We start from the raw sequence: 22,740 nt of genomic DNA, 5'->3' as shown, positions 1-22,740 counted from the left end.
TTAAAAGAAAGATGGTAGGTTCGTGGGCCTTTAATTTTTTAATAAAAGTTTTTGCCATTTGTATCATTTTACCTGCATCACATAGTCCTTTTCAAGGACAAAGAAGGGGGTTGAACTTGGGCTTCGTCCCAGTCTTTGGAAAGGATGAATAAGGACGTAGAAACTAGGCCCCTTAGGAAAAGGGGCATGAAGAAGAGAAGACCAGTGGAGTTGGGGGCTGCAATATCAGTCTTCAAAGTAACAGTAGCTCCTTGCTGACGTGATGAACCCAAATTTGCACTGCATCCCACATCCATCATTACTTCCGCACCCATTGTCATGAGGAATTCAGTGTATCCCCTCCTTTCAGACTCGGTTAGGAGGATTTGAAATCCAACTAGAATGCAGCTTGTGACTCAGTTTCCATGATAGGTTTGCTGCCTACCTGCCCCTTCCCTTCCGTTCCTCTTCAGAGGAAAGCCCGTTAGTGGTAGTTAGTGGTAGAGGTGGTCCCTTCTTGCCCTCTCCCTCCTCCTCCCTCTCCCCCTCCTTTCTCTCCCTCCCCCACTTCTCTCTTTCTCTCTCGCCCTTGCCTCACTTCCTCTTTTCCTGCTGTGTCTGGTGCACCTCTTATTTTTAGGGGCATCAAGTTCTAGACAGGCCAGAAGCAGGAGTGGGGGGGTGGGGGGAGGGAGTGGACAGCCAAGAATGTGGGAGAATGCGGGAATGTTGCAACAGGAATTAAGGAAAAGACGTTATGGAAATGCACCCACGGGCAGTGTCCCTCTCTCCAGCTTAGAAGAGTAAACACCTCCGTCCACCATCCCCTTCGGAAAACAAACAAAAAGAACACAGACACAAATCTCTGACATTCTTCTAGGTAGGGCAAAATAGTTTCCACTCAGCCTTGACACCCACTGCCTGCGCAGAACAGGATTTGTTCCGTTTTCCTCTAGAGTTGCCCTCTCTGGTGGCAACATTTAGTAGCCAGCCTAGACTGACACCATCTGAGCTGTTCCTGGCCACCCCCTGCAAACATCGGCCCCACCCCAGCCCAGGAGGCAGAAGGCAGCTCAAGCAGAACCCTCAATCCCCTTTTCAAATCTGCAAGGCTCTGCCACGTCACCCCAATCACCCCTTCTCCTGTGGATAAGTGCATAGTTTGGAGAATGACGTGTGACTCCCCTGCCTTGGGTGCATTCAGGGTCTCAACTTTGCACAGCTCAGAGATAGGGGGTCCGGCCAGAAGCTTTTTATAGGATAAATATCAAGGCTGGCTGATTGGCTGGTACCCGGGGTCTTATACTGGGTAAAGGGTCAGGGGTCTGTGGAAGTCAGAACCTTATGGCCTTTGATTTGGAGATTCCCCACTCCCAAAATTAAGCTTGGTTCAGGGCATTCCTTGCGTTTGTCTTGATTTCCAGTTTGAATCTGTCTGTCCGCATTGGTAGTTCTGTGCAGCTGTGAGCCGCTGCATGTGGGCCTCTTGACCCCGAACTATTCTTTCTCTGGGGTGGGTAAGAAGAGCGATGGCTGCTCGGAGAATAAGGAGCCGTTAAGTGGACTTGCCACAGTCAGTTCCCCGAGCAGATTGGGACGGTGGCCCCATGCCCTAGAGGACAGTGGGAACCGTGACCTGCCGTGGTTTTCACCTTCTCATCCTCTTTCTCCTTCTCATCCTTCTCTTTCTCCTTCAGTGATTTCTCCTGTTCCGCCCTGAATCTTAAGGATCACAAACACATCTGTCTGATTAGTGAATTTGAGCATATTTTCTTGGACCGATGGGCAGTTTAAATTCCCCTTATGTCAGTAGTTTTCCTTATAAGGCCCAGATTGCCATCGAAAGATGTAAGAGGAGGAAAAGGGGAGAAAGAGAATCAAACTAAGCAGGGCCTACCGGGGATAGCAAGGATATGGAAAGGGCAGAGAGGTCAGGTGGTAAGAGAATCTGGCTGGGTGGGCAAGCCAGGGAGGCCCGACACCCCAGAGCGAGATAAGATTCTCCCCTGTGAAGCCCCGGGCGCTGGGGGCGAGAGGGTTCTCTCTCTGGAAATCACATGGCCTGTGACGATAGGAAAATTAAAAGTCAGAGCAGATCCTGTTGGTGTAGCAACCGGGGCAGTTTCGTTGAATGAGTGGGGGGGAGGGGGAGCATGAACTCGGTTAGTGGCAGGATGACAGGATGACTGGAATCCAGGAGAGACACTGGCAGGGCTGGTGCCCAGCTGGCTGCAGATCACGGAGGGGTGTGACAGTGGTCTGCCCCAGGAATAGCAGGGAAGGGACCAGCTCCAGTTAACCACTTGTTGACTGGTTGTCTAGCCTTAGAGTTCTCTGAGTTCCATGTCACCATCTCTACGTGATAGGGACATAGCCTCCGTAATGCACCTAAGAGGAGCTAATTTGGAAGAAAAAAGACTAAAATTGATGCCTTTAGTTCCAGAAATCTATACAACTCATGGATCTTGAGTCTATTAGTTTTATCGGGATCAGGGAAAGAACCTTTTCAGGGGTCATAGAGATCATTGAAATTTCAGTGTACTAGTAATTCATATAGATACAAAATAGGAAAACTTTAAATGCTTAATCCATTGTTTGTAGAATTTAACATTAGGCAAGGGTTTTGTTTCCCCCCCCCCAGTTTAGAAGAATTCCTATTAGACATATACCTAAATTTCTCTCTCTCTCTTTTTTTTTTTTTTGGCTTTTTGGATCACACCCAACAATATTCAGGGGTTATTCCCGGCTCTGCACTCAGGAATTACTCCTGGCGGTGTTCAGGGCACCGTATGGGATGCCGGGAACCAAACCTGGGTCAGCCACAAAAAGGTCAAGCAAACACCCTACCAGCTATACTGTCGCTCCAGCCCCTAAATTATTTATTCTTAGTCAAGTGATTATTATATACAGCATGCATAAGTATGCATATGCATAAATATATGCATGCTGTATATATGGGCATCATATAATAATAAAACACTGAAAGGCACCTAATCTGCAGAAATTTCTTTAATCTTCAGGAAAGTCATCTAAGCAATGCTGTCATCCTTGCTTGGTGGCTGAGGACATGAAGGCCCAGCCGGGCTGCTCGCCCTCACAGTGACAGCAGGGCAGATGCAGAAGAACCTGAGCCCGAATCCCCTGCACGATTGCTCTGAGCGCGGGTACAGCCTTTGCCAAGGAACAGAATACAAAGATGGGGGGTCCAAGGAAATCTGCATTTTCCAAAGCAGTCAGGGAAGAATAGAAAGGCAGCGGGCGAAGGGGCTGCAGACAGGGACACAAGCTGAGACTTTGCTGTTCGCCTACTCAAAGTGGCAAAGGCCTTGGGACCTGAATTTGCAGGACAGAACCGGGGTGTCCTGAGTAGGCAAACGTGTGTCCCTGGGGAAACTGTTTCCTGGGGAAAATCAGATCCCAGAGTGTGCCTGCAGGGGGAGCTAGAGGTGAAGGAAGAGAGGGAACACACACACACACACACACACACACACACACACACACACACACACACACACACACATGCACACACATGCACACTTTCTCTTCTTGTCTCCCTGGGTCCAACTCTGCTGTCATTTCCTAACTTGTCACAGAGGGAACACACACACACACACACACACACACACACACACACGTGCACACTTTCTCTTCTTGTCTCCCTGGGTCCAATTCTGCTGTCATTTCCTAACTTGTCACAGAGGGAACACACACACACACTCTCACACACACACACACACACACACACATATGCACACACATGCACACTTTCTCTTCTTGTCTCCCTGGGTCCAACTCTGCTGTCATTTCCTAACTTGTCACAGAGGGAACACACACACACACACACACACACACACACACACACACACACGTGCACACTTTCTCTTCTTGTCTCCCTGGGTCCAATTCTGCTGTCATTTCCTAACTTGTCACAGAGGGAACACACACACACACTCTCTCACACACACACACACACACGCACACACACGTGCACACTTTCTCTTCTTGTCTCCCTGGGGCCAATTCTGCTGTGATTTCCTAACTTGTCACCTTCCACTTCTGCTTCTTGGGGACGTGGATATAAGCAGGGCTCCCCTCCCCCCAGCAGCCCAGGAGCCTTCTCCGAGGCCCCTTGCTCTCCAGACTGAAGGTCTGCCTTCCCTGCTCCGGGATGAATAAAACCGGGTGCAGGAGGGAGCACTGAGGGGCCGCACGCTGCCCGCGGCCTGCGTTTCCAGTGGCTGCTGTAACAGAACACAGATAAGAGAGAAAGCTGCTCTCTCAGCTCCAAGGCTCAGTGCTGGAACTGGGTTCTCTCCTACCTCTCCCTTAGCTCCTGGGGTTTGCCCGCAAGGCTCAGGAATGGGCCTGTCGAATCTCTTTCCCAGAACACCCTCCTCTTTGAAGTTACAACAGGTAACGCGGAAATGCACATGATTATACAAGAATACTATGCACGACTTTATGCCACAGAATTGATGAACCTAGAAGAAAATGACAAGTGTTTTGAATCCTAAAATGTCCTACTACTAATTCAGGAGGAAATAGAACACACCAATTATTCACGCAGAGATTGGAACAATAATCAAAAGTCTCCCCCAGAATAAAAGCCTGAGCCCAAATAGGATCCCACAGCTGAAAGCTTCCAAACTTCAAGGAGGGCCTACTTCCTAAGAGGCTCGTCCAGAAAACTGAAGAAATAAGAATTATCCCAAGTAGTTTCTCTGAGGCCAATGTTACCCTGATACCTCAAATAGGAAGAGATATTCCTAAAAAGGAGAGCTATAGACCATTATCCCTGATGAACACAGACACAGAGATCCTCAACAAAAATCTTAGTGAACAAGACTTAATAATATATTGAAAGTAACTTATGCTATGATCAAATGGGAATTAACCAAGGAATGCAAGGTTGGTTCAGTATATGCAAGTCAATTAGTGTAACACACCATAGTAATTCAAGGAGAGATAAAAGTCATGTGATCAGATAAGTAGAAACACACAAAAAATGCCCATTTATGATAAAAACTCAATAAAATGGACTTAGAAAGAAATTAGCTCAAGATACTAAGGCTATCTGTCACAGACCCATGCCTAACATTATATTCTGGTGAAAAACTGAAATCCTTTTTTCTAAGATCCCAAAGCAAAGACTCTGATTCTTACCTTATTATTCAGCATAGAATTGGAAGTTGTTGCCCCAGCAGTTGTCATTGTCATTGCCATCCCATTGCTCATCGATTTGCTTGAGCGGGCATCAGTAACATCTCCATTGTGAGACTTGTTGTTACTGTTTTTGGCATATCGAATACGCCAAGGGTAGCTTGCCAGGCTCTGCCAGGTGGGCAGGATATTCTCAGTCGCTTGCTGAGCTCTCCGAGAGGGGCGGGGGAACCACAAGCAGTTAGGCAAGAAAAATATTAAGAGATCCAAATTAGAAAATAAATTAAGATCACTATTTGCATATGTGGTAAACTCTAACACTCCACCAAAACACTCCAGGAATGAAAAGCCTATACTGTAAAGCAACAGGCCACAGAATCAACATGCAGAAATTCATTGTGTTTCTATCTGCAAGTAGATAAAACAGAAATAATCCCTTTCACACTTGCACTTAAAGAGATCAAGTGCCTGGGAATCAAGAAAAGAGGTAAAAGAATTTCACAAAGAAAACTGTAAACATTAAGAGAATCACTGTCACTGACATCCCGTTGCTCATCAATTTGCTCGAGCGGGCACCAGTAACGACTCCATTTTGAGACTTGTACTGTTTTTGGCATATCGAATACGCCACGGGTAGCTTGCCGTGTTCTGCCGTGTGGGTGAGATACTCTCGGTAGCTTGGCAGGCTGTCCAAGAGGGGCGGAGGAATCGAACCCAGATCAGTCGCGTGCAAGGCAAAAACGCCCTACCACTGTGCTATCACTCCAGCCCATTAAGAGAATAGACACAGAAATTTGAAACATGTTTCTTGTTCATGACATGGATGAACTGACATTGTTAAAACAACCATCCCACCCAAAGCACTGTATAGACTAAACATAGCCCCCAGCAAAATTCCCATGTATACCCCCCTGTGGCATCAGACACAATAGGAATGGCACCGTAACACACCAAGCTTAGTAACTGAAAATAATAGCATGAAGTCCTGACTAGTACTAACCAACTCTAGAACGTCTCAGAAAAGGGCTCTAGGGCTAGGGAGATAGGTAGGACCGTGAGTAGGGTGCTTGCCTTGTATGCAGCAGATGTGGGCTTGATCCCCAGCACCCCATGTGTCTAGTCCCCCTGGACCCCCACCAGGAGTGATCCCTGGTGACAGAGCCTGGAGTAAGCCTGGTATACATGGGCTGGCAAGATAGTACACTGGGTAAGGCACTTGGCTTGCATGTGCCCAGCCTGAATTCGATCCCACGGCATTCCATATCCCCCCCTCCTAACACTGCCTCCCTCCCACCCCCCGCCTCCTAACACTGCCAGGAGTAATTTCTGAGTGCAGAGCAAGGAGTGTTATCTGAGCATCACCCAGTGTCTCCCAAAAACCTAAAAAAAAAATAAAATAAAATCCCATATCATTCTTCAGAACACAGAATAAGAAAACTCCCCAAATAGTCAAGGTAGTCCTAGGAGTGGGGTGGGGGTGAAGGGGAGAACAGGAACATTTTCTTTCCCTGACTTGGTTATTCTATAAAGCTCTAGTAATCCAATTTAAGCCCCTAGCGAGGAGCACAAAAACATTAAAGTGTTTAAAGGGAACGAGCAGTGGCAGTAACAGGCCGAAAGTCTACCAACAGAACTGAGCTGAGCCTGTGCAGGGCGCTGGGTGGGGGTGGGGGGGGTGGCAGGGGCCTTAGGGAGCCTGGTGAGGGGTGCTGACATTGTTGGTGCTTCGGGGGGCGCAACCTTGGCTTCCTGAAACACTGATGACAATTTTGTAAGCCACAGGGCTCAGATTTTCAAAAACAAGAAAATTCTCCCATTTCTGTGTATCCTTCTCAACCATGTAGCGTCCAGTCTGCGCTCTTTTGACCTTGCTGGCCTCTGCGAGAGCCTCTTTCCAACACAGTCACATCCGGGGGGAGGGGGGGACTGAAACTCATCTCTGGGGACTCCTTTCTGCCCTCATCCGTCAGTTCCATTGGCTCCCATCAGTGACAGAAGTGGCCAGCGCTTTGACGTTGACAGGAAGGGCAGGGCACCAGCGTGGTCTTTGGATTGGTGAGTCCTGGGGTCTGCTCACCGGGTCAGCCTGATCTGGAGACTGGCAGCAGATTGTCCCAGCTGGTGGCAAGGGTGACCCCCCCTTGACCCGTGTGTCCACGCGTCTCTGACGGAGTCTCTGCTTTTCTCTCTGCAGAAGCCGATCCAGCCATGGCCACTCCCTCCGCTGCCTTTGAGGCCCTGATGAACGGAGTGACGAGCTGGGACGTGCCCGAGGACGCCACCCCCTGCGAGCTGCTGCTGATCGGCGAGGCGGCCTTCCCGGTCATGGTGAACGACATGGGGCAGGTGCTCATCGCCGCCTCCTCGTACGGCCGCGGCCGCCTGGTGGTGGTGGCCCACGAGGACTACCTGGTGGAGACCCAGCTCTCGCCCTTTCTTCTCAACGCCGTGGGCTGGCTCTGCTCCTCCGCCGGGGCGCCGATCGGGGTGCACCCTTCCCTGGCACCCCTGGCCAAAATCCTCGAGGGCGCCGGCTTGGAGGCGAAGATCGAGTCGGAAGTGAACGACTCCCTCGGGGTTTACTGCATCGACGCCTACCACGAAACCATGACGGAGAAGTTGGTCCAGTTCATGAAACGTGGCGGCGGCTTGCTCGTGGGTGGCCAGGCGTGGGACTGGGCCAACCAGGGCGATGACGAGAGGGTTCTCTTCACGTTTCCGGGCAACCTGGTGACCAGCGTGGCCGGCGTGTACTTCACCGACAACAAAGGGGACACGAGTTTCTTCAAAGTGTCCAAGAAGATGCCCAAGATCCCAGTCTTGGTGAGGTGAGTGCCCTGCCCCAGGGGAGTTGGTCTCGGTCACGTGGTTCCCGTGGTGCCTGTCCGCTAGTGGTTCCCAAACTCAGGAGGGAACGTGGCACGCAGGCATGACGACATCCCAGATCAGCATCATTGCTGCTATCTGCGCAGACTAGACCGAACCACTAAGAAGCATCTGGCTCTTTGAGGGTTGGGGGACCAACCCCCAAAAGCCCGTTCCTCGACATCTAGCCTAATGATATATATTGCCAGGCCCAGGAGTTGGTGTTGTTAATGCAAAAAGTTACTTTCAGAAGGTCACTTTCAGTTGTAAGGCGAAGTACATTTCGAATAGATACCTCTTAAGATACCTATTAGGGCTGGAGCGATAGCACAGTGGTAGGGCGTTCGCCTTTCACACGGCCGACCCGGGTTCGATTCCTCCATCCCTCTCGGAGAGCCTGGCAAGCTACCGAGAGTATCATGCCCACATGGCAGAGCCTGGCAAGCTCCCCATGGCATATTGGGTATGCCAAAAACAGTAACAATAAGTCTCACGATGAGAGACGTTACTGGTGCCTGCTCGAACAAATCTATGAGCAATGGGGTGACAGAGATAGTGACCTCTTAAGATAAAGTCTCAAGAGCTATGGGAAAAGTTCTGAAGTGTCCGGCTGGATGGGGTCAATAAAGAAGTCAGAAATCAGAGGATGCTTGGGGCTGGAACTGGAGGACACCGGGGAAGGCCTTTGTTTGCACACAGCCGACCCAGGTTCGACCCCCTATGCCCCATGGAGTCTCCTGAGACACGACAGGCATGGTTTCTGAGCACAGAATTGGGAGTAAATCATGAGCATCCCTGGGTTTGACTCCAAACAAACAAAGAGTCAGAGAATGCAGAAGTTTGAGAGAGCAGAAAGGATGGTATAAGCTGTTGTTTGCAAAATGGGAAGGGGTTTTGTTTCTGGGGACCGAAGGCCAGGTGATTGAAGAAGGAGGCAGCTAGTGGGTGCCAGTGTGGCGTCTGGGAACCGCCCTGCAAGTTCTCTGGCAGTGTTTTCCCATCTATCTGGTTCACATCATGCTAGGTGTGAACATAGGACACTGGAAACAGCGGGTCAGTCCTGGCTCGGCAAACTGCTGTTGGGTGGATAATTTGGATGGATGGATGATTGGATGAGAGAGATTAGAAGCTACAATAGTACCAGGAGCGGAAAAAGCACAGCACATCTTGCTCTGTATCACAGATGAAGACTCTCAGCATCCTTGATAATGAGCACTGACCTTTACAACTGGTGGGGTGACAGTCAGGTGGGGTTGACTGAGAAAGACACAACAGAGGCAGTGGAGACATACAGGGCATGAACCGCGGCTTCCCTTTGGCATAGAACTTCTGGAACCTACGTCTTCATCTTCAAGGGTGCAGTGAGGAAAGCAGATGAGAGCCATAGTAAATGATCACACTGAACACCCCACTGATTTTCCTCTGAAGGATGGTAAGATGTGGCCACAAGTCTTACTTCTTAACAGCCTAATGCCCCCTTAGTTGTCTTCAGAGATGTTTTTATTTATTTATTTATTTATTTATTTTTATTTATTTATTTATTTATTTTTTGCTTTTTGGGGTCACACCCAACGATGCTCAAGTGTTACTTCTGGCTCTGCACTCAGGAATTACCCCTTGCAGTGCTTGGGGGACCATATGGGATGCCAGGGATTGAACCTAGGTTAGCCTCGTGCAAGGCAAACGCCCTACCCACTGTACTATCACTCCGACCCCACCAGAGATGTTTCTTGACCAAACCTGGCCTCCTCTTTTTTCTTTGGTGCACCTGAATTATCTCTCATCACTGAATCTGAATTTAGGAGGAAACTCATGTGTATAAGTGCGTATGTGTGTATGACTGTGTGTGTGTGTCTGTGTGTGCATGTGTGTAGTGCGTACACATGTATGTATGTGTGAAATTAACTTGAAGCCTAAACATTAGGAAAAATCATATTTGAAGGAAGCGCATGAACCTACTGTGGATAATGGGTAATAGTAGCAATGCTTACTAGGTAAGATTGCATCAAGCTCTTGGCTGCTTCAGGTATTTCCTGATCTTACCTGTTTTATCAGAAGGACCATTTTCTGCCTTGTAAAGTTGACGATGGCAACCTTATTAGGATTTGGAGCTAACTAGTTGAGATGAAGTAAGGGAATGGAAGTAAATGGTGCAAGAGAGCTGTGCAGGGGCTGGAGCGATAGCATAGCAGGTAGGGCATTTGCCTTGCATGCAGCCAACCCGGGTTCGAATCCCAGCATCCCATATGGTCCCTTGAGCACCGCCAGGAGTAATTCCTGAGTGCAAAGCCAGGAGTGACCCCTGTGCATCACCGGGTGTGACCCAAAAAGCAAAAAAAAAAAAGAGAGCTGTGCATCTGTATATATGAATGTGTAATAAATGGGTGTGACATTCATATATATGTATATAAAATACTTACATCTAACAGGGATGTGCATATATGTGTATATACATATGTATATGCATAAATGCTTCTTAAGTCTTTGGACAGATGAAAGAGAAAATAGATCCTCTCCTCCACCCACAGATTTCTTACAATAAGCTCTCAAGGATTTAATACTTGATAATAACTCAAGATAAATATTGAGTTTTACTTATGCTCTCCAATATGGTAGTAGTTATCAAACTATATATATCAACTCTCATTAGCTATACAGTGCAACTGAGTAAATTTTGCTCATTAAAAGAAACCTTAGTAAACTTAAAAATAGCTTTTTAATAAGGATATTAAAAATAATCAGATGTAATCAAATTCATGTATAAGGATATGCAGTTAACATTTTTTTGTATAGTTGATTACATCAGATCAATAAATTATGGAGTTTTTAAACAATCATTAAAATTATGTTTTTCGAAATATACTAGAACATGAAGGAGATATTTGGGGGAAAGTAGATACTGTTAAATGAAACATACAACTAGCTGCATAAATATGAATATATAGAAAATGTCCACCGGAGTGACAGCACAGCGGGCAGGGCGTTTGCCTTGCATGTAGCCGACCGGGGTTCAATTCCTCTGTCCCTCTCAGAGAGTCCGGCAAGCTACTGAGAGTATCCCACCCACACGGCAGAGCCTGGTGAGCTACCCGTGGTGTATTTGATATGCCAAAAACAGTAACAACGAGTTTCACGATGGAGACATTACTGGTGCCCACTCAAGCAAATTGGTGAACAACTGGACTATAGTACTACAATACAGAAAATATATTAGGTCAAATATCAGTGACTGATAGATTTCTAGGTCAAGGAATAACAGTAGATGAGTATTTGTTTTTAGACTTTTGTCTTCTAAACTTTCTATCAGATTTTATTATTAGACATATATTTTATCTCACATCATATGTAAGAGTATTAAAAGGAAAATAATTCAGATGTTCGTCTTATTAGAGAGCCACATATAACAATACATCAACCCTTTTTATCATATAAACAGAAAATTTGAACAAAATCCTGACTACTGAGTTTGCTTTTTTCTCTTTCCTTTCTAATATCTCTGAGATGCATATATATGCATATGTATGCACATCTATTCAGCATATTTATGATATTGTCAATACTTTTAACTGTTACTCTTCATCATGGGACATTCATTTACTTTTTCCAATAATGCTGCATCTTAGTTTTGAATTTTCACTTTAAAAAGTTTTATATCATGAATCCATCTTACAGCTCTTGATTTCTGCAGGGTATTTTACCCGTTCAATCATAGCTTTTTACTGCTTCGTACATCTATTTTGAATTCTGCTCCTCCCCATTTTTCATTTGCATTATATTTAAAGTGGCCTTTGAGTCCCTCGTGGATTGCGACGTGCATGCCCTAATTAATCATTTGCTGATCTCACCTCTCATTATAATCCTGAATAAAATATTCTCAAGGCCTTTTAGAAATATTAGACATACAAGGTGGAGTTACTAGAATTCAAGAAGGGAGATTATTTCTGTTCTAACCAGGCTTGAAAGGCCCCGTGGGTTTAGTCAGTGGCCTCCTCCTCACTGCCAAGCCTGCCTTTGAGCGACACGGAGTGTGCAGTAAGACAGTTCTCCCTTTGTTTCTTGCTAAATCCTCGCTGCGGTCGTGGGACCTCTCAAGATTCTCCCAGCGTAAAGTGTCTGCAGAGTCTGATCAAAATGAATCAAATTTCTCTCATAAGAAGTTACAACTTTGGTGATTAGAAAAACAAAACCTTGAGTATTAAAAAACTGGACAGTCTACTTCTATTCTGGTGAGAACAGTCCGAGCTGGTGGGACAGGCCCCTCCCAGCCTCTCCCCTGCTTCTGTAGCCTGTAGCGCACGGCCATGGGAACTTAGAATACTCACCCCCATGCCGTCGGTTTGACCAATGGCCGCTGTCCTTCCAAGGCCCATGTCTGCTCCCTCATCAGCTCTGTCCCCACATGTCTGAGCAATGATGGCAGAGTCAGTGCTCCGTGCTTCCCCCCCCCCCAATGTTTTGTTTGGGGATTTATTTTTGTCAAGACACCATGATATCCAGAGTTGCGCATAATACAGTTGTTTCAGGCAGACAATGTTCCAACACTTAGCCCGCCACCAGTGTGGCCTGCTCTCCACCGGTGTCCCCAGCTTCCCTTCCACCCTTCCAACCCGCCCTCTTGGCAGGCAAATCACAAATTTATTTCATATTCCTTGCTCCAGCAAAAAGCTAAAGGCAAGGCAAATGGAATTATCGGAAAGTAAATCAATAAAAGTCAAGTCGTGGCGATTGGGATGTGATTGAGCTCAGGTAAAGGAAGAAATTCAAATCATCCACTATAAAGCAATGCCTGTTCTCATTTACATAACTACATTCCCCACCCTGGCATCTAAAGCATATGGCATTCAGTATTTTATTTGAACAGACACACTGGGCCCTTTGTTAGAACTGCTGGCAGCCTCGCCATGGCAGATTCAGGAGTCATGTTGCTGACGAAGGAAGTTAGCAGAGGGCAGCCCTCAGAAAGTTCCCCGGCTCTGTTTTCAAACGGGGTCTGAAGCCAGCCTCTCCGCGCCTCCTTCCTAAAGTGGGGCTGACAGTGACTGCCTTGCAGCAGGGAGGCTGTGAGGAGTAACTGAATGAAGAAACGAGCTCAGATCACCTCATGCCCGTCATCGGGTTGACATCCAACTCCATACCGTGGTGTGGTCCAGGGGATTTCATTGCCATCCGCCGAGGACTGCTTGAGCCCAGCTCACCTGTGTCTGCCTTGCCTTCGCCCCCAGCCACCCCCCCACACACCCGACTCCTGTCTCTTGTTCCAGTTGGATGAGGGGTGACATTTTAGCTGATAGCAGATGAGCACAGCCGACTGTCTTTCTAAGTCCAACACAGTCGGCGTTGGAGGTTGAATTGATTCCACCAAATCAAAGAGCCAAAAGTCAGAATGTCACGGCATAACCTATCCTGGGGAGGTATCAGGAGAATCAGACACAGTAGCCAACTCTGTCTCTTGAAGAAGAAAGTGGTTCCCTCCCCAACCCTCCCACCACACACACACACACACACACACACACACACACACACACACACACACACACACACACATTCATTTTCCCCCATCTCAGGCTTCTCTTGGGGAATTCTCAACATTGAGTCTGTTCTGGATCTTGGACATTATTTCTTAGTTCAAGAGAATGTTTTCCAAAGATTTGAGAATCAGGGAAACAGTAATCGTTCTGCTTTCCCAATGCCCTGCCCAACCAAATAACTTTTGTAGGGGGGGGGGAGGGCTATGAGAGACCAGGGTTCAGCAGAACCTGGAAGACCAGGATCCACTGGCAGAAACTGTGGGAGTAGACAGAACCACACACCCTTCATCTAGACTCAGCAGTGGTTAGATTTTCGCCACATAGGCTAGATAAACACAAGGCAGATTTTATTTTGGGGGAGGGGTCTTAACCATTTGAGAGTAGCCCAGGGACCTCATGCCACCTCACCCCTGAATACATGAGCATAAATTCTGCTAAGAGACAAGGTCATGGTCCCACGGGTGCACTCACTTCACTCAGAGTATTGGCACGGTTACCGCGAACACCCCACGTTCAGATATCCCCAGCTACCTCAACAATGTTTCCTTTCAGAGTTTTAAAAAAAATAGAGGCTCCAAATATATCTAAAAGAGTTTCCCATCTTCTCTTACCTCTCAAGACACAGCCGTTGAGAAGCATCGCGTTCACTGCGGTGCATCCGGCAGAAGGCGCATGAGCTTCGCTTGGCCAGTTGTGGCAGATGCAGGTCATTTAAACGGGGCTTGGCCAGGTTCTCCTACAGCCGTAACGCCTTGCCTTGCCTTGCCTTGCCATGGTTTTCGCTGTAATATCCAGGGATTCCCCAACTTGGTGGGTGGTGCTCATGTACTTCAGTTGCGGTGCTCACACTTGATTGTGGCCCCAACACAAGAGGCGCTGCCACGAGGATCACAGTGTGGAGGGTGTGCTGGGAACTGAACTGGTGACCTTACACACACAAGGCAGGTCCTTTACCGCTGAGCCACATCCCCGGCCCGGCTTTCCTCCCTTTTTACTGATGTGATCCATGGCCTAAGGCCCTTATTGCAATAGCATCGACACAGGCTTGTACCAAGAGTATTCCAGCCACGGGCTGGGCGCACGTTAATATTTACAGAAAGTGGCTATTTCCTAAATAGCCCTCAGTAACCTATTTCCCAAATAACCTGTTTCTTAAATGCATTAATCCTCACATTTTAGTTATCTTATTTACTCACATATATAGTTATTGAGGTTACTTCCTCAATAACTAAAGCAGTAGCTCCCATATGGACAATGAATATCAAGTAGCTTGTCGCCCGGAAAACCACCCAGCCCGCCCCTCCTCCTTTGCATATGGATTCCACGAATCTGCTTTTCCAGTGGGTCTGCCCCATTCAGGATTATCTGTACATTCCTCCCAGATTGATTGACTCCTTCTCTCTAAAAGAGTCTTCCCTCACTAACCTCAAGGCATTTATTGTTAGTTTTTTGGTGGGTTTTAAATTGAGATGGTTTTATCCTCTGTATCATGGGCCCTTTTTAAAAAATCACATGTGCTATCAGAAGTCGGGATGGCTGAGAGGTCTAAAATAAAAAATATCCATACACGCTATCACTTATTTTCAGCCATATTATTTGAAGGTGGAGCTTTTTATCAAGAAAGAGAAAATGTGGGGCCGGAGCAATAGCACAGAGGGTAGGGCATTCGCCTTGCATGCGACCGACCCGGGTTCAATTCCCGGTATCCCATATGGTCCCCCAAGCATTGCCAGGAATAATTCCTGAGTGCAGAGCCAGGAGTAACCCCTAAGCATCGCTGGGTGTGACCCAAAAAGCAAAAAAAAGAAAGAGAAAATGTGGGGCCGGAGCAATAGCACAGAGGGTAGGGCATTCGCCTCGCATGCAGCCAACCTAGGTTCAATTCCCAGCATCCCATATGGTCCCCCAAGCACTGCCAGGAGTAATTCCTGAGTGCAGAGCCAGGAGTAACCCCTGAGCATCGCTGGGTGTGACCGAGAAGCAAAAAAAAAAAGAAAGCGAAAAATGTATAAACTAAGCACTCAGTTTCTTTCTTTTTTTTTTTTTTTTTGGTTTTTGGGTCACACCCGGCGATGCACAGGGGTTACTCCTGGCTCTTCACTCAGGAATTACCCCTGGCAGTGCTCAGGGGACCATATGGGATGCTGGGATTAGAACCGGGGTCGGCCGCGTACAAGGCAAACGCCCTACCTGCTGTGCTATCGCTCCAGCCCCCAGCACTCAGTTTCCACATCAAGAAGTTAACAAGGAAATAAGACTAAGGCCAAGATATAGAGAAGGAGTAAGCAGATGACAAAGATGAAAGCAGAAATCAAGGAAATAGAAAAACAATTCATGGGGAAAAAATCAGTAAAGTCAAAAGATGTTTTTTAGAAAGTTGGTAAAGTGAATCAACCCCTGTGTTTGCTGATTTTGACAAAGAAAAAAACAAAAAACAAAAAATATAATTTCCAGGAACTGAAGGAATAACAATTATACAGATTCTAAAGACATTAATATGAGGCCGGAGCTGTAGTACAGCGGGTAGGGCGTTTGCCTTGCATGCAGCCGACCTGGGTTCAATCCCCTGCATCCCATATGGTCCCCCAAGAACAGGCAGGAGTAATTTCTAAGTGCAGAGCCAGGAGTAACCCCTGAGCATCACTTGGTGTAACACCCCCCCCAAAAAAAAGCAAAACTAAATAAATTAAAATAAAAAATAAAGACATTAATAGGATACTAAGGATATTACAGCTGTCCATGACAATAAATTTGACCACAAAGGAAGTGAACAGATACAGCTTACTGAATTGTCACAAAAAGAAATGAGGTACATATGTTACAGAATTCTTAACTTGCAAGCAGGAGGTATGAAGGGGAGCCCCATTTACTTATGCATACAGACTTGACCTGGTTTTTTCCCCGAAAGGATCAAGTCCGAGTATAGTTCATGCAGGGTATTTATACATTAGTTACTTGCTACCTTGCTCATGGTGGGGGGGGGGCTTGAGGGGGGACAAGGGGACAATTTCATTTAGCATATACAATGGATGGTACACTCATTGATTTATTTCAGGTTCCTAATAGACATTTACTTCCTTGTTTGTCAATTCCTAGTTCCTGTTCATGCCAATATTAGGGGGAACTAGATGAGGTATATGTGGGAACTAGGATTCTTTTAGTTTTTTTAATATAAAATTTTAAATACCATTTAAAATTAACAGCAATGGGGAAAAAATCCCATCTCAAGGGATTGATTTCCAGTGATGTTGACAGTAAAGATATACATATAAATCAGGCTACCAGAGCCAGCCTACAGCAGGTAGGGGGTTTGCCTTGCAAGTGGCTGACTCAAGCTAATTTTTAGTACCCCATATGGTCTTCTGGGCCTACCAGGAATGATCCCTGAATACAGAGCCATGAGTAAACCCTGAGCACAGCCAGGTGTGGCCAAAAACCAAAACCAAAACAAAGCATATAAATCAATAAGACATGGGATTAGTCAAATCATCTGATTTATGGTCTTTTTTTTTTTTTTTGAAACAATGCCTAAGTAATTAAGTGTGGAGGAGAAAATCTTTTTCAACCTATGGTACTGGAGCAACTGTTTTCCCAGTAGGAAATGAGTGACTATAATACTTAACCTATTCCCATATATAAAAAATCATTATAAATGCATCTAGACCTAAATCTGAAAGCTTATCTTACCCCAACAGCATGTACAAAAACATCTCTTTCTCCCAGTAATACAAGATATCACCATCAGATTTAGTGTAACCTCGACTTTTAAAACCATATTGTTTGGAGTTGGAAATTAACTGATTTTTATAACCTGCCATCCATTCAAACCAAGGTAATCTATTCCCTACCTCACCCCACGTTTGCTGAAACCATCTGGTAATTTGGGTGCTAACTTGGCTTTTGCCTCTGTTTGTTTATTTCGTGCTTTGCTTTGTTTTTTAACACCCCGGCTCGGCTAACTTGGACTCATGTCCTAGTCACCCGCACTGGTCACACATTGTACAAGTATCCTTGTCCACCACTGCTTTTGGTGCTCTTCTAGATTGTTCTTATATCCACTGTTAGTTTTGTAGCCCTATAGTCAGTAACTTTGGTTTCTGTTTGGGGGCGGGGGCAGAGAGAGACATACTAAAGGGTAACTTCTGGCTCTGCACTCAAGAATTACTCCTGTGGTACACAAAGGAGTCATATGGGATGCTGGAGAACCCAGATTGGCCACAGGCAAGGCACGCAACCTCCCCTTTCTACTATTGCTCCTGCCTCAAAGCCAATAACATTCTTTGATGCTTAAGTACTCCCACATATTAAAGAACTTTTTACAGTGTCTATTACGCTGATTTTGTAATACAATTTTAAGGAATATCTTTCCTTTAAGAAAAAAGAAAGGTAGAAATGTTGTGGTTTGGTTTGGGGGCCCCACCTGGCGATGCTCAGGGCTTACTTCTGATAGTGATTTGGGGGACCTTATGGGGTACGAGGGATCAAACCCAGGCTGGCTGCAAACAAAGCAGGTGTCTTACCTGAAGTACCATCTCTCCAACACAAGGAAGATTTTTTTTTCCCTCTTGGTCAGCCTTCATAACTTTTTCTTTAGATTTGAAGGTCATGAAGTACCATTAAAAGAGTGGAATCCACACAGCATCTCGTTCAAGCGACTGCATTCGGAGTCGCTTCTTAGAAAGTCCAGATCTTGATATCAACACAAGGACATTTCCATCTCAGTTTACATGTTTCTTTGCTTGTTTTTCTTGCTGTGACATTAGCCTGCTGATCTGTCCCTGGTTACTGGACTGTTTCCTGATACTGTCCACCACAGTGACCTTTTGGCATTATGCTGTGAAGGAAAAAAATCTCGTGAATGCTATCCATGTGTGAAAACTGAGGTTATCTGTTTGGCAATGATTTGTATCCTAATTCTTCATTTTCATGAGTTGGTCCCTTATGTTTTTTGTGATCATGAGATATAGTGTGTGATAGCTAAGCTTGCCAATCACAGGCAATATTTATTCAAGACCTTCTTTGTCACTTTTTGCCGTTTCTTCCTTGGCAGTTGGCTTTCTCTGTTTAGTTTGGTGCCTCTCTTACGTGACAGTGATTTTTGATCAAATAGATGATGGGTCTTGTTTATTTAATGAAATGGTATTGAAATTCTTAGTTGACCAGGGTAATTGAGACACGTTATCTTAGGACAAAAGATAATGGGTGGGGGAGTGTTGTCATTTTCTTGGTTGTCTCATTCATGTATATGCAATTACAGATTCTTTGATCTGAAGTGTCGGACCAATAGGATGTCCATTTGATTTTTATTTTCTATGAATTTCTCACTCTCAGTTTATTGTACCTTTCTTGAGACCCCACGTTATTAGGGGTTTGTTTTCACTTTAATAACTTAGGTTTCATTTCAGAGGAGAGTGGGGAAGGAAATTAAAATGTCAGACGTTTTCCAGCACATGAAGCAGTCATTTATCTCTCTCTGCATCTAAGTCATGGCCGTAGGAAATGACAGGCACCTGCCTGCCTTTGCCACACCTGCCTGACTTAGCCTGAGCAGGACCTGGACAGAGTCGTCATCACCCTGAGGTTCCAGCTACTGGGTGTCTCTGTATCTGCTTTGCACCTCCAGTGTCACCTCTTGTCATGACAGGCAGTCAGGTCAACCTCGAACAGTAACCCCCAGGATGCCTCCATGGCAGGCACTTTTCTGTCTCTCTGTCTCTGCCTCTGCCTCTCTTTCTCTCACTCTCACTCTCACTCCCTGCATTATGGTTTGCAGTATAGCTACTGAGAGGTTACCGTGTATATCCCTTTACCTCCTTTCAGCTCTCAGTTCTTGTCCAGAGTGATCACTTCCAAGATTGTTGTCATACTGGTCCCTTCTCTATCCTAACTGCCTCCCCCTGCCCTGCCATTTGTGGCAAGTTTCCATCCATGGATCAGTCCTCCTTGGCCCTTGTTTTTACTGTCCATGGGTATTAGTCTCATATTATACAATTTTTTTATATCCAACAGATGACTGCAATCATTCTATGACTGTCTTTCTCCTTTTCCTTTTACTCAGCATGACAGTCTCCATGTCCATCTATTTACAGGCAAATTTCCTGACTTTGTTTTTTCCTATGTGGAAAATTACTACGTGGCTGCATAGTATTCCATTGTGTAGATGTACCATAATTTCTTTATCCAGTCATCTGTTCTCGAGCACTCAAGTTGTTTCCAGATTCTTGCTATTGTGAATAGTGCTGCAGTGCTGAACCCCGGTTATGGTTTGTACAACAACCTTGGAACTGTATCTTACAGTGAATAATAATAAATAATAATAATAAAATAAAGGACAGTAACCCTATGCTTCTCTGGCTTCACATATAAAGTACTTAACTGCATCAAATTTATGAACAGAATGCCGTTTTTGTAGGAGCTGAAACATGCTTTCTATTTAATATTGTATGTATGTTTAAAGGACAAAAAATAATTCTTTGACAGTGCTCAGAATTTAGTCCTGGCTCTACTCAGGGCTCACAACTGGCTCTGTGCTCAGGGCTCACTCCTGGCTCTGTGCTTAGGGACCACTCCTGGCTCTGTGCTAAGGGAATACTCCTGTGTCCGTGCTCAGGGACCACTCCTGTGTCCGTGCTCAGGGATCACTCCTGTCTCTGTGCTTAGGGACCACTCCTGGCTCTGTGCTCAGGGATCACTCCTGTCTCTGTGCTCAGGGACTACTCATGTCTCCGTGCTCAGGGACCACTCCTGGCTCTGTGCTCAGGGATTGCATGGCCAGGTCAGCTGCCTGCAAGGCAAACACTACTCACTGTACAATCGCTCCGGCCCCCACCCAAATTTTAAGGGATGGTTTTATTGCAGAATCACCAAATTAGATCGCTAAGGTAGATCAAATGTTGGTTGAGAAATACCCATACCACTAAGCGAGAACATTCTGATTGACCTGGCTAGTAACTTATTTTCTGGGCCCATGATCATGGGAAGTAAATGACAGTCATAGGGCTGTGAGAGTGGAAGGTTAATACTACAGTGTTAGCCTTGCATGTGCCCAGCCCTGGTTCAATTCTTGGTACTGAATATGGTCCCAATCAGTCATGACCTCTGAACACAGATGCACAGATGCAGGAGTCATCCCTGAGCACTGCCAGGTGTGGCCAGACCCTCCCTATACCCCACCACCACCCACCACACACACACACACACACACACACACACACACACACACACACACGCACATAATGCTGTCGGGTGGGTCTGGTTAGAGCAGGGAGGTCAGAGGTAAATGAAATGAAGGCTCAGTGCTCCCAGGTCACGCCTGGAAGTGACACGGTTCCCTTCAGGGAGGGTGTGGTCTGGGAAGAGGATTCCAGTTGTCCCTCCATGGTTCCATGATGCAGGCCAGGGCTGTTGCTCGGCAGCGGAGCACTTGCCTTTCATGTGTGAGGCCCTGGGTTCAATTCCCACCTTTGCCAATAAATAAATGAATGCAAAGATTTGATCCTCAGCACCTCATGTCCCCTGAGCCCTGCTGGGAGCGACTCCCGAGCACAGAGCCAGAGGAGCCTCTGAGCACCACTGGATGTGGCCCCCAAGCTCAAACAGTCATCCTGGTTCCCTCCCGACTCCGAGACACCGCACAGATACCACAGATCCTCCCGCTTCTCAGTGCGTCCTTCCAGCTGCCTCCTGACCGTCACGGGAGCGGAGGACCCCGCACTGGGCGCTCAGGAGCGCAGGGGCATCGCCATCTCTTACCCCAGTGATGCCTTGAGCTCGCAGGGGCTGTGTCTCACCCCCAGGGGTCATGGGATGCCTGAGGTACTAGAGGCTTTTGTTCCTAACAGAAGGGAACAGACAGCAGGAGGAGGTGCGTTTCCCGGGGTAACCACTGGGGGGCGCATGGCAGCTAGAGGGGCTCACTGCAGCCAAGGCTGCTCATCGCCCCGCCTCTCCAGATCTCAGCGACTCCTCACTGGCCCCTCGCTAGGCTCCTTGGTGATTTCATTTGCAAAGAATGGGCTTCAGGATGCTGACAAACGAGACTCCTTCCGAGAACCGAACCAGGAGCTCCCAGTCGGTCCCTGATACCAGGCTGCAAAGCCGGTGGAAATAAACGTTCGCCTGCAGAATATTCGGGACACGGTATTGGCTGAGCAGCAGGGGCTCCCCGTGAATTGGGGAATCGTGTACCAAGAAGGAGCAGAGTGGAACTGGTGCTCCTGCCTCTTCCTCCCCTGCCGGAGGCTGCCAGGGCCCAGCTCTGCCCCTCTCTTTCGCCTGTTGAGGCTGATAATAATAATTCAGGTGACATCTTAGCAATGTGGCGGGCTCGGGGCACCAGCCCCTATGCAGTCAAGAATCTGCGGTTGGCATCTGAGCTCTCCACATCGTAAGCAGCCAGCAGCAGCCTGCTGTTGGCCGGAAGTCTTCCTGCGAACCTGTTAGCTCACGCTCGGGAACGCTGCCACTATTTCCTATGGTTCTCATCCCATGAAGTAAGCTAGAGGGGGGCACTGTCTGTAGCGCTGTAGCACTGTCATCCCATTATTCATCGATTTGCTCGAGTGGGCACCAGTAACGTCCATTTTGAGAGTTGTTACTGTTTTTGGCATATTAAATACGCTACGGGTAGCTTGGCCAGGCTCTGCCATGCAGGCGGGATACTCTCGGTAGCTTGCCGGGCTCTCTGAGATGGACAGAGGAATCGAACCCTGGTCAGCCGCATGCAAGACAAACACCCTACCAGCTGTGCTATTGATCCAGCCCAGAGGGGGAGAAATTCTATTTTTAGGAAAAGTTCAAGGAGGCGACATGGCACTCATGGTGACATCCCAGGTACCATATTTCTTAGATGGTCAGTTAATAGAGTTGCTGTGGTTTTTTTGTTTTTTTCTTTTTGGGTCACACCCAGCGATGCTCAGGGGTTCCTCCTGGCTCTGCACTCAGGAATTACTCCTGGCGGTGCTCAGGGGACCATATGGGATGCCGGAGATTGAACCCAAGTCAGCCACGTGCAAGGCAAACGCCCTACCCGCTGTACTATCACTCCAGCCCCTAGTAGAGTTGTTGATCAGGAAATACAAGTACTGGTGTATCCAGGCGGTTTGCCAGGTAGGGGATGAAGCCCAGCAGTGTTTGTCAAGTGGACACTTGCGCTGTGCCTGGTGTGTGTGTGTGTGTGTGTGTGTGTGTGTGTGTGTGTGTGTGTGTC

General features: G+C 46.9%; 1 protein-coding gene across 4 annotated transcripts in view; it reads left to right on the top strand.

The window, feature by feature from the left end:
* Positions 1 to 22,740, top strand: part of TCAF1 (TRPM8 channel associated factor 1) — a 55,162-nt gene that overhangs the window by 18,050 nt on the left and 14,372 nt on the right. For all 4 annotated transcript variants that reach the window (XM_055119472.1, XM_055119356.1, XM_055119423.1 and 1 more), the window contains exon 2: positions 7,334 to 7,967. In XM_055119472.1, the coding sequence (XP_054975447.1) occupies positions 7,348 to 7,967 (620 nt within the window). In that variant the 5' untranslated portion in view covers positions 7,334 to 7,347. The remainder of the gene's footprint in view (positions 1 to 7,333; positions 7,968 to 22,740) is intronic.

The sequence above is a fragment of the Sorex araneus genome, chromosome 1 (assembly GCF_027595985.1).
Source record: "Sorex araneus isolate mSorAra2 chromosome 1, mSorAra2.pri, whole genome shotgun sequence".
NCBI lineage: Eukaryota > Metazoa > Chordata > Mammalia > Eulipotyphla > Soricidae > Sorex > Sorex araneus.
The sequence above is the reverse complement of the archived record's forward strand: the minus strand, read 5'-3'. Positions and strand labels throughout refer to the sequence as shown.